Genomic DNA, 12,960 nt, shown 5'->3' on the forward strand with positions numbered 1-12,960 from the left:
TCAAGATACTTCTGATCTCATGTTTTATAGATACAGCTGCACAGAAAAAGGCAAATTCAGACTAAAGGCTATTTTTATGGTGGTGCTTGGCTAAGAATATTATAGTTGATCAATTCATGAAGGCTTGTATAAGGCAAATGCACCTCACGGTTAACTTTACTTCTCATTTTTCAAAGAGCTATATGAAGCCTGAAATACAGCAGAAGTCCCAAAGACCTTTTGCTGTATCATCTTCCTTTTGGGAGGTAGCTCTGACAGGGAAGAAACCAGAACAGTGCCTGTACAAACTCTTTTTGGCAAGTGCTGATTTTGATAACATGTTTGTTGCTCCATTAACACTGGAACAAAGGGTGGTGGTCAACAGCAGAGGCGCAGAGGAGGCCTTCAGAGAAGTTTGTGACCCAAAGCGTCTCAATCTTACTCTGCTTTTTATTACATTTTAAATCATGGATTTGGTACTGAGCTGGAACCTCAAGCAACACACAGAAGTCCATGTGTTTTGCTCTCAGGACCCACGTCAGACTTGCAGCTATCACCAGTGGATGCGATCTCTCTACAAAGAAATGTTACACAAGATCTAGTCCTTCCTCACAGAATTTAGCGCTTCTCTGGACACTGGCTGGAGGGAACAAAGATGATTGTGAAAATTATTTTCTTAGAAGCTGAGAGGAAAGGGCAGAGTGAATAGAAATACCTGTGGAAGGTTGCTTACAGAGGAAAAGAATAAAACTTCCAAAAAGAGAACAGGGGAGCACCTTTATGAAAGGCTTCTGTCAAGGTAATGGAGGCACTGCATGGAGAAATTTGAGAAGACAGAACAGATTTTGATACCTAGTCGTTGCTGTTTTAATTTCAAAAATGGGAAAAATAGAATACATTAAAATAGTTCTTAATTTTAGACTATTTCATCTGCCCCTAAAAGATTCAGAATAACTTCGGAGTACGATGGAGACCGATGCTCTATTGACGTTACTTCTTCACATTTTTCCAGGACGTTCGTGCTGAGCTTACACTCAATGATGGCCACAAAATTATAAACTTCTTAAATCTTAGTTTTGTTTTTAAACATGCCTGTCCTACTCAGCTCAGTCACACCTTGAAAATTAATGTTGCATCCAAGAATTACATTGTGCTAAGACTTATTACAGAACATGGAACTAGAAAAGCATACCCTTAAGTCCCTTAATATAAAAGTCGTTTCCAAGATGTGCACGTTCGTCAATCTGTTAGTTATTTCTTAATTTCCATTCTCTCTTTTTAGGTAAGCAAGGCGAATTCTTGTGCTACACAGAACACCAGCAGCTTTTGGAAGTGATGATACAGGAAGGTAGGAAACAGGCGTAAGAGCTGTTTCAGGGAACCCCACTGCCACCAGACTGCTCCAGACCATGGGGAGGCTCTGTACTGCTTCTGGTAAGCAGGACACTGAAGAGGGAAGGCACGTCCTTGGCCACCTCTCACCCACCTTCTCCACTCACACCTCAGCTGAACAGCAGCACGAGGGCTTTGGCCTCCCGAAAGCTTCAGTGTTTCAATAGCAAGAACTTTTTCAGTGGTGAAGAAACAACTGTCAGCAGCACATGGGTCCAATTTGAGACACAGTCTGAATGTGACAACATGCAACCTGGATAAGCAGATTTGCATTTTGGCAAATGCCTCTAGTCCTCAAATGGTACTTTAAACTGGGCTGGGGTACACTTCTAGACCACAGGCGATCAGTTTGCTGCTCTACATGGATCGCCTCTTCCCTTAAATTCACATGCCTTATAACACATGCCTTTGATCACACAAAACCGGGAGGGGTGGCTGACACACCAGAAGGCTGTGCCACCATACAGCGAGACCTGGACAGGCTGGAGAGTTGGACAGAGGAACCTGCTGAAATTCAACAAGGGCAAGTGTGGGGTGCTACACCTGGGGAGGAATAACCCCAGGCACTGGTACAGGGTGGGGGCTGACCTGCTGGAGAGCAGCTCTGAGGAAAAAGACCTGGGAGTCCTGGTGGACAACAGGATGACCATGAGCCAGCAATGTGCTCTTGTGGCCAAGAAGGCCAATGGCATCTTGGGGTGCATCAGGAAGAGTGTGACCAGCAGGTTGAGGGAGGTCATCCTACCCCTCTACTCTTCCCTGGTGAGGCCCCATCTGAGTACTGTGTCCAGTTCTGAGCTCCCCAGTTCAAGAAGGACAGGGAACTGCTGGAGAGGGTGCAGCAAAGGGCTACAAAGATGATTAGGGGCCTAGAACATCTCTCTTAGGAGGAACGGGTGAGGGACTTGGGTCTTTTTAGTCTGGAGAAGACTGAGGGAGGATCTGATCAACACCTATGAATACTTAAAGGGTGGGTGTCAAGAGGATGGGTTCAGTCTTTTTTTCAGTGGTCCCCAGTGACAGGACAAGAGGTAACAGGCACACACTTGAACATAAGAAGTTCCATCTAAACATGAGGAGGAACTTCTTTACTTTGAGGGTGGCAGAGCACTGGAACAGGCTGCCCAGAGAGGTGGTGGAGTCTCCGTCACTGGAGACATTCAAAACCCACCTGGACATGTTTCTGTGCAACCTGCTCTAGGTGGACCTGCTTTGGCAGGGGGGGTTGGACTAGATGATCTCCAGAGGTCCCTTCCAACCCCGTATCATTCTGTGATTCTGTAACACTTTGTATTTTATTCTTCACGTGGAAACTCAGCCGTAGCTGCTAATGTTATTGTGCCAATCCTGAAAAATAACTTCATTGCTATTTCCTCATTTATGATGAGGTAGGAGTTGACCAGACATTTGTAATGCTAGTTTGTTTTGTCTACCACTAAGGAAGATAAATGTAAATGTTTTCCCATGAACAAACAAACTAATTAACTGGCTGTGCTAGCAGTGCCTCTGGCTTTGCAATTTAAAGGGCTGAGGAGAATGGCTACTCCTTCCAAATATGTCCTTGGCACATGTTTTGATCACCGCAGTGTTTCCTTTTTCAAAGTGATGTATCTGTTTTGGAGTTGCCCCAGGTGCGCCTTGCAGATGGTGGCTCACCACCCTGGAAGCAGTTCCTGCCACACAAAGGTTTTGGATGCAGGGCGCGTGGGAGCTCGGCACAGAAAGCCAGGTCATGGACACAGCACGGCATTCAGGGTACGGACAGGGCAGGGAGAAGTGCAAAGAGGCTAACTGAGAAAAGGCCAGGTCCCATCTCAGCCACTCTGCTGGACACCCTGAATCCAGCCTGGGGTGAGTCATATTTCCTCTTCTGCCAAGAACGGAAATTGAGTCTGTCTGTTGCTTTAACTTCTGCAGTGCTGCATAACTGCCCTGAGCACCCTGAAACAAGTAGCCTGACTTCAGAAAGACATGACCGTTGATTAAATGTTATTATCAACAAGTTTTAATGCAGTCACAGGCAAGGTAACTACCCAATATCAGACTGCAGAAGCCTTAACTATTGTTCAGTGGCTCCAACTGTGCTGAAAATAGACAAAGAGAAATACTGCTGCTGGGAAAGAGAGAACCATCTAGAATGACGTGCCAGACAAAGAACGACAGCCCCGTTTTAAAGCAGGGGAACTGTGACAAGCATATGTCAATAAATACCTAATCCTCCAAAGAGATCATTACACGCACCATTCTGTTCTCATAACCAGCTCGAGCCAAGACTCACATAGGAGGTTTTTAGTAAAGTTTGGAATTCAATCCCAGTCTTCGGTATTTTAGATCACTTTTTCATTCTAAAATCTATTCCTGTGCCACATTACCATTTTCTAGGTAATCCCAGGATCTGTAATTACCTCTGTAAGGACCACAGAGTCTTGAAAGTCCTGTGTGCTATTCCTGACAAAACAGTGAAATAAACTAAACAGTCCTGCATGCTGCAAAAGGCAGGGGTAGAGTAATACGGTCTGCTCGAGCATCATGATATCTTAGGTATAAACATGGTGTGTTCACAGCAGAATAATGCAGGCCCATCTGAATCATAAACTAATAAAAAAAGCTATCCTGCAAGTTACTGTGAAGAGTTTATAACCACCCGGATAATGAAGGATAGCACAGCCCGGAAGCCAATACTGAATTGCAATATAGACACTACTAAGTCCCAGTATAGCAAAATAACAAAGTTATGGACAAGCTACATGACTTTTAGCCCTATCCCTCTTCAACACGAAAAAAACCCCACCAAATTTATATTTTAATGTTTCATAAGACTAATTATACCAAAGGCAGCCTTCAGCAACATAAACATTTTCTGCACGTTTTCTCTTACTCACAAAAAAATTCATGCAGCTATTATTTAATCCTCCTCCAAATCCTTCGTCCCTTTATCTTTGTGGTAATTAATTAAACAAAAAAACCACAAAAAACAAAAACCAGAGGGTGTGGGGGGCAGGGGAAGAGGTTACAGCAACTTACGACTGTCCTCCTCTTTCTGATATGTGAGCTCATCCTCCCATGTTCACTCTCCCTTCTCCTCCCTCCCTCAGCTGCCACTGCAGAGAAGCCCAGCAACACCACCAGGGGCGAGTACCGAGATAACGGTACCTGGCCTTGCAGTCAAAACGTACCCTTCAGTCAGCCCTAGTTGCCAGAGAGGGGCCTGGCAGGAAGGTCTTTGGGGCCCCAGGCTGCCATTCCGGGGTCTCTCACAAAAGCCTTGCCAAGAGGTTGCGCCTGGCTTCTCATCGCTGCCCCGACCTGCTCCTGACAGCACCCTAAAAGGTTTCAGCTGTGTCAAACTGCAGTCTTTCTCTCACCCAGAAACAGTTTCTACAGAATCTAACGTGAAAACCACAAAGTTATACCCCTCACTGACACTGTAGTTATGCTGCCTCCTAACTCTACAGGTTTTTTCTTTTTTCTTTTTTTTTTTTTTTTAAATAAAGTCACCAACCTTTTCCAGTTAATAACAGAGAAATGGGTCTTTAAAAAAAAAAAAAAGAAGATTATGCAGTGTTTCCAAAAACACTAACAGAAAGGAAGAGTGTGTAGAGGTTTACCTGCAACTTGTTTGTGGAGTACAAGAATAAAAAGTTGCAAAATAGGAGGGAGGTGGCACAGGTGGGACAAAATCATCAGGATCCAAAACATGGTCTTGGTCTTCAATCTGAGATTCATCCTAATCAAACGAAACTTCTGTTAAAAACCTTCTGAGATATAAAAAAATTGCTGAAATGTGTAATCTAATAATACTGTTAGAGCCGCTGTTTCTAGCGGGCAACGCCTTGCGCTCACTTACTATGCAGGATCTTCTTGTTGCAAAAATCTGTAAGTAATGCAGGGCGGCCGCTACCAAGCAAACTGTGGTGGTGAGAGCATTCAGGGCACAAAGAGCAAAGAGAACTTTCTGAAGAACATGAAGATCATGGGAATTAAAAGATTAAATCAAGGTATTTGTAAATGTCAAAGTAATAATAAATAAAAAACTGAAACAAACTCAAACACAGAAAACACAAGGATGACCGTGACAATTACTTGTTAGAAACATCTGTGATGAAGTCTTCAGGACAGGTAATCGCCAAGATTGCAGTAATTTGCAAAAGCTTGTTTTGCCCTATTGTGTGTTCTCACAGGGAGATCCAGAAGGGTTCAATACCACTCAGATATAATTTATAGCCCATTGATTCATCCAAGAATTACAACCTTTCTTTTAACTTTTCCGTGGGAAATCCAGATGTGAGATAATCACCGTTAAAGAAATGTGAAAACACTTTTACATTGGAAGATGATGCTGTTTGGAAGTTATATTGTAGCAATCTGTAAGCCAAGGAAGGCTGAGAAGATCAAAAGACCAGTGAAGGCATCAAACCATTAGCAAAAATTTACACCATATTTACCCATGTCATCTTGTCCAAATTCAGCTGTAGATTTGGTTGCATAGAACACAGTAAGGACAAGAACTGCATATCGGATCAGCAATGCACTGACCAAAACCCAGACATGAGAAAAAAATACAAAACAACAAAAACCCACCAAAAAAACCTGTTACAGAACCCTAAAGAGCTTCTGACCAGTGTGGCAGACCAGAAAAATAACAGATTCTTTCAGAGTAAACACAGCAGCCACCTCAGCACTGCACTGTCACACAAGCGTGGACATCATAAAGCAGCCACATCGAGCAGTGTGCACAGGGTACCTTGAGAAGAAGGTGAGCAGCACCACAGGACTTCACGTGGTATAGCCTCAGCGCAGTCTCTTCTTCTGTGCACTTAGTGAGATGCAATTCTTCACAGCAGAAACAAATCTTGTTTTCACCCATATCCACCTTTAAAAACACAAAACTCCACTTTTTAATCAATTAGCTGTTTTACGCGACATTTTAACCTGCATAATATAGAGCCCATGTGTTATACCTCTGACGACAAAGCACATTGGAAATACAGGCTCATAAAATGAAATTTGTACAGTTTGGTATGCCAGCGATTCATGCATTATAAAGCTATATTATGCATACTTCTTATTTGAAAGCAAGTATTACTGATACTCTCAAGACATTTAAATACAACTCAGTTGTAATAAAAGCTGCGTGGATTACTAAGCAAGTTTAGTATCCGTGCTCCTTCAAACGCATAGCAGCCTGGAAACTCTTTCTTTGACTGATGCGTAAGCCGCTGTCTATGGAGCGTACACGTTTTCTCCGATTCATGAGTGTATTTTGTATCTCTAAGGATGGAATGAAACCCACAACTGTAATTTCCACCCAGCCAAATCAGTAAGAGTTACATCTGTTCACCACGATTGTTTGTAATCTTCAAATTAAAGTTGTCATCTTAGTTTTCAAGTAGAAATTCAATGCTTCTGTATCTAGAGATAATTGGTTTCTTAGCTGCCACGCTCTCTAGAGTTGTAGCATCAAAGGTCTTCCACCTACATGAATCACTCTACAGAACAATTTATGACTTCGGGAACGCCTCTCGGCTGTACCCTATGATTCCAGCCACAGAGGGCTCCAAAATTCCTGCAACATTTAACTATCTCACCTGAAATAACATTAACAGTTCTCAGTGCTGCTTCGGTACATTGATACTGGGTGAACCTAGATTGCCAAGTGCTTGTCGTTTTGGATTCTCACTGCAGTGCACCACTGCCATGTTAAGGAACCAACAATAGCTTTCTCGAAGCAATAAGTGACTGAAAGTAAATATTCAAAGATCTTTCTATTAACCCTTAAAGTCCTTCAAGCCTTTACACACGATCCTCTTTACCACCAAGTGATCCTGTATCCTTCAATTATTCCACAGCTTCTGGCTCATAAATAGACATTCTTCTACTTCTTATGACACCCATTTGAGAAAAGCCTTTTTCATTCTGTCCTTTCTTGGGCAGATTGCTTCTTCCTCAAGTAGAAGTGTTCTGAAAAGCTAGTATGATTAGATCTACTTTCATTTTTTCCTGACAGTTGTTGCTGTATGGTATCAAGTTGTCCTCACCAGGTGAGGCAAGCCAGGAGAAATAATACCATCCAGAGCTCATAATGACTGAGCTTTTTGTTAGGTAGCTCACCGGTGCTCACTCAGGCTTTTTCCAACAGTTGTTTGGGTTGGTGTTTTTTTTCACATTACTATAAAAATCCTTTATGCTAGTTCTTAAACAGCCATGATATTAAAATCAGTGTATAATGCAGGCAAGATGGATTTTCTGGAGATCTATTTGGCATTCTTTCCTACGTGGCCTCATAGAATTGTCTAAAAAGCCTTGTACCAAATCAGCTGTGTCTTCAGACCCTGAAGACAGAGACCAGCTCTCAATAAAGTCAAACAAAACCATTCCTGGGCTAAGTACCCTCTTCTAATGAGGAAGAAAATCTTTCAAAACGTATCCTTTTGGCGTCCTCAGCTTTAGGAGCTGAACGCTTTATGAAGACTCCAACTCAAAAAAAACAAGTGTATAGGAACACAGACAAAAACACGGTTGTGGATTTCAGTGAGGCTGTCCACATTTTGAACTGAATCAAGGCCCTAAACTGAGAGTTTTCTTTTTTCTTCCACCACACTGTAGCTGCATTACTTGCATCTCTCCGTTAGCATATTTTGTGATCCCAGCACAGCAAGCTTACGTGGCATACCATGAAGAAACGTATGTAGATCAGTATGTCTGCTCACCAAATCACATCGGGGTACACTGGACACAAACTGAACGCCTTGACATCCTAATATAAATCCAGCCAGGTTCAGCAGAACACAGATGATAGACAGCAGAACAAACAGATTAGCCTGGAACAGCAAAACAAAGTTAACAACAATGGGAACAGGGTCACAAACCCAACTCAAGGATCCCACGGCAGTGCAAATCCCACTCCCAAAATGAAGCTGGGAACGGCAGTCCTTTTCTGTTCAAAACCACCCATGACTTCAGTGCCCCCGGTGTCTTAACCCAGTAGATGGTTACTCCAAACACCTTTGTCTTTTCTCGTTCCTTATCAGTTGTGCACCAATAAAACACATTCAACTACTGAAACGTACAGGCAGCTAAAGGTTTTTCTGGAGTGCAAAGTATGATTTGCAAGCCATCCGACTTCCACTGTATGCCGTATCCTTCCACCAAGTTCACCTCTCATTACACTTAGATCAGCAAGAAACCTGAAGAGGAAACATCTTGAGATGATATTCACTCTGCATGGAATTTCCAAAACTATTTTGCAGCACAAATAAATGAAAAATATTTGCCCCAGCACACTGAAGCCAGAGACACTTAAAGGGGCTTTGGTTATATGCTTTTATTTCTTCCTGAACACCTAAAACCAGAACACCTCCATTCATACATTGGACAGTATCTTCAGTCTTATAAACCATTTGAAAGACCTGCAGTGGCAACAGAGTAAAGTACTGGAAAAAGGACAAGCAGAGGATAAAATGAGGTCCTACTTTCACGTATGCCCTTATAATCTTCGATCTGTGCTTACGTGAGACTTGAGATACGGATTTTAAACACGTGTAAGAACCTTCTGTCCCACAAGACAGCCAACACAGCAGGGCACAAGCAATCCAGAAAGTTCTTGGAACGTGTTGATGACAACTTCCTTCTCCAAGTGGTACAGGAGCCAAGGAGGAGAGGAGCCATGCTGGACGTTGTCCTTACCAACAAGGAGGGGCATCCAGCTGTGTCCAGCTCTGGAGCCCTCAGCACGAGAAGAATGTAGACCTCTTGGAGTGGGTCCAGACGAGGGCCGTGAAGATGATCAGAGGGCTGGAGCACCTCTCCTATGAAGACAGGCTGAGAGAGTTGGGATTGTTCAGCCTGGAGAAGAGGAGGCTCTGGAGAGACCTCATAGCAGCCTTGCAGGATCTGAAGGGGGCCTACAAGAAAGCTGGAAAGCACTTTTTAGGAGGGCCCATAGCGACAGGACCAGAGGTAACGGTTTTAACTGGAAGAGAGTAGATTTGATTAGATACCAGGAAGAAGTTCTTCTTCAGTGTGAGGGTGGTGAGACACAGGAATCGGTTGCCCAGAGAAGCTGTGGATGCCCCATCCCTGGAAGTGTTCAAGCCCACGTTGGATGGGGCTTTGAGCAACCTGGTCTAGGGGGAGGTGTCCTTACCCATGGTGGCAGGGTTGGAACTAGATGATCTTTAAGGTCGCTTCCAACCATTTCATGATTCTATAAACGACCCTTCCTGTCCCAATTCATAAACATAAAATTTTTCTCTGCTTCCGGAGAGAGTAATATGGGTAAGACTACTACTTTAGAGACAAAGAGAATTAACAGTTTCCTCTCCTGACATGTTTAAATCTTAAGCATTCAATCCTACAAAGCAAGTATCAGGACTTTGTTATTAACAAGGATTCTTTTGGACATCAATCTGCTCACTCAGAGTCCTTTGTATCAAAATGGTCTAAATTAAAAATGCAGGAGATGACAAAAAGCTGAGGAAGAGAAGGAAATCATGAGGGGGGCAGCCTCAGTTCCGCTCAATGGCTTTACAGCAGATCCAGCAACAAGGACTTCCTAAACATGTACAAAGCAATAGCTTTCCAAATTCATTTAGCTGATGTACCATGGTTAGCTACCTAGGAAGCTGGACCAAAAATAAATCAGAGCTGTTGCACAAATTATGATCCCGTTTACTGAGGTTCAGGAAAAAATAATCACCCCTGAATGGACAGGAGCCAAAGACCATTACTGTGCAAGCTTTTCCTTAAGTTACAACATCTCATTACTAGCAGGCTTTACAGAAGCTTGACCATGACATTATCACATAAGGTAGGTTTTAACCTCAAAAAAAACCCCAATAATCAAAGTAGCTATTAGTACTTCTCTGAAGAGGATTTGGACTATTTTGTATTCAACATACTGAGAACAATCAATATTAAGAGGAACAGTCTTTTCTCCTAGCTTTATAAATATCATAAAACCACAGATAAGAGGTTTTTAAGGTTACTAAGCACTTTAAGTGCCATTTGTTTTTCTGTACAAACACAGAATTTAATCTTTTTTTTTTTTTTTTTTTTTTTTTTTTTAATTCACTCCTTGGTCAGCACTCAAATGAAACAATACAACTTCTTAGGCTTTTATCTAGATTATCTCAGTTACCCTTTTGATTAAAACTACTGTAAGAAAAAGAAAATTGGGAGACATGGGTATTGCACGCAAGGAAAGCTTTTCATCTGTGTTCAACACAGGGCAAATAAAACTGGCTAATTTTAGTTGATAAAGTGAAATAGAAGCTCTTTCAACATAAAACATCCTTATAGTGCAAGTCTCAACAAACAGTATTAAGGAAAACAACAAGTGCACTTGTCTTCTTTCAAATGATGAAGAAATGGAGGTCCTGAGCAAAGAGGTTACTTGGTCAAAGTAATAGGTCGAGAAAGCAATAGGTCCCTCCACCTGCTGGCAAGTCTCTGCCTAATGCATCCCAGGACACCATTAGCCCCCTAGCATTTTGCCTTCTCATGGTCAGCCTGCTGTCCACCAGGATCCCCAGGCTCTTCTCTGCAGAGCTGCTTTCCAGCAAGTGGTTCCCCAGTGTGTACCGGTGCCTAGGACCATTTCCCTGCACAGGCAGGACTTTGCATTTCCTCTTGTTGCGCTTCATGAGATTCCTCTCAGCCCGTTTCTCCAGCCTGTCGAGGTTTCTCTGAATCACAGAATCTTCTTGGTTGGAAGGGACCTTTGAGATCATGGAGTCCAACCAACAAAAAAAAATCAAAACAAAACAAAACAAACAAACAAAAAAACCAAACAAAAAACAAACCAACAACACAACACCTACAACCACACACCACACCCACCCACAAACAGATGCAAACCAACAATCTTGGGCACCAGAGCATGCCCTGAAGCACCATGTCTACATGTTTCTTAAATACCTCCAGGGATGGCAACTCCACCACCTCCCTGCGCAGGCTGTTCCAGTGCCTGACCACTCTCTCAGTAAAGTAATTCTTCCTAGTATCTAATCTAAACCTCCCCTGCCGCAACTTCAGACCATTTCCTCTGGTCCTGTCATTAATCGCTTGGGAGAAGAGGCCAACACCCACCTCCCTACACCCTCCTGTCAGGTAGTTGTAGAGGGCAATGAGGTCCCCCCTCAGCCTCCTCTTCTCCAAACTGAACATGCCCAGTTCCCTCAGCCTCTCCTCATGTGACTTGTTCTCTAGGCCCCTCACCAGCTTGGTGGCTCTCCTCTGGACACGCTCCAGCAGCTCAATGTCCTTCCCGTAGTGAGGGGCCCAGAACTGAACACAGCACTCCAGGTGAGGCCTCACCAGCGCCGAGTACAGAGGCACCATCACTGCCCTACTCCTGCTGGCCACACTATTCCTGATACAGGCCAGGATGCCGTTGGCCTTCTTGGCCACCTGGGCACACTGCTGGCTCATGTTAAGCCGGCTCATGTTAAGCCGGCTGTCCACTAACACCCCCAGGTCCTTTTCTGCTGGGCAGCTCTCCAGCCGCTCTTCCCCAAGCCTGTAGCGTCGCCTGGGGTTGTTGTCACCGAAATGCAGGACCCCGCACTTGGCCTTATTAAACCTCATCCCATTGGCCTTGGCCAATCGACCCAGCCTGTCCAGGTCCCTCTGTAGAGCCTGCCGACCCTCAAGCAGATCAACACTCCCACCTAGCTTGGTGTCATCTGCAAACTTACTGAGGGTGCACTCAATCCCCTTATCCAGATCATCAGTGGCAACCTGCCGTGGATCAGCCACTCCTCCCAGTTTTGTATCACCTGTGAACTTGTTCAGAGTGCGCTCTGTCCCATTGCACAGACCACTCATTAAGCTATTAAGCAGGATTGGCCCCAGTATCCACCCCTTGGGCACAACACCGCTGACTGGCCTCTGGCTGGGCTTCCTGCCACTAATCACAACCCTCCGGGCCCCGTCATTCAGCCAGTTTTCAATCCATCTCACTGCCCGCTTATCTAACACCTACCCTGTCAGCTATTTTATAAGATAGATTCTCCTGCAGATGCAAAGTTAAACAACTTCTCCATCACTACTCACCTACAAGTAAAAAGAGATGTTCCGCTTTACCCCAGTGAAAGAAGATCCCACTCAAAGGCAAGCCAGGAGAAAAGTACTCCTCAATTTAGAATAAACAGGCAAAGGCAAACATGCTATTTTAAAAGCCAAAACAGAGGTAACTAGTCTTAACTGCAGCGATAAAAATGGAAACCACTCAAATTATGGCCTTCGTTTGGCTCACAGCCCTCATCTTCTGAGCACTAGATACACGTGGACTGCGAACAGCTGCAAACAGAAAGTCTCGAGGAACATTTACATGTATTAAACTATAGGAAAGAAAAGTGCACGCTAATCTTAGAGTATTTGCTAATGTCTTGCATGGATGACCTCTTCCAGGTGAAAGATCATCATGCACTTTGAGGACTCAACGTTTACGCAGCAGCATAAACCTGCACAATAAGGCTGTGACCCTGTCATTCATTCTGCGTGGGCAGACTGCTTGCTGTCCTGCTGCCGATGCCATTGAAGCTAACAGCTAACGCAGAGCGGCATGGCTTTCACTTTAATATGCAC

At 43.8% G+C, this 12,960-nt stretch overlaps 1 protein-coding gene across 1 annotated transcript in view; it reads right to left on the reverse strand.

Annotated features, from left to right (window-relative positions):
• The window catches only part of LOC141477321 (endosomal transmembrane epsin interactor 1-like), a 31,853-nt gene that overhangs the window by 10,637 nt on the left and 8,256 nt on the right, over positions 1-12,960 (reverse strand). The window contains exons 3-6 of the mRNA XM_074166437.1: positions 8,082-8,192; positions 6,116-6,244; positions 5,219-5,326; positions 4,980-5,098 (exon numbers count right to left, since the gene is read on the reverse strand). Of these exons, the coding sequence (XP_074022538.1) occupies positions 4,980-5,098; positions 5,219-5,326; positions 6,116-6,244; positions 8,082-8,192 (467 nt within the window). The remainder of the gene's footprint in view (positions 1-4,979; positions 5,099-5,218; positions 5,327-6,115; positions 6,245-8,081; positions 8,193-12,960) is intronic.

The sequence above is a fragment of the Numenius arquata genome, chromosome Z (genome assembly GCF_964106895.1).
Source record: "Numenius arquata chromosome Z, bNumArq3.hap1.1, whole genome shotgun sequence".
Classification (NCBI taxonomy): Eukaryota; Metazoa; Chordata; class Aves; order Charadriiformes; family Scolopacidae; genus Numenius; species Numenius arquata.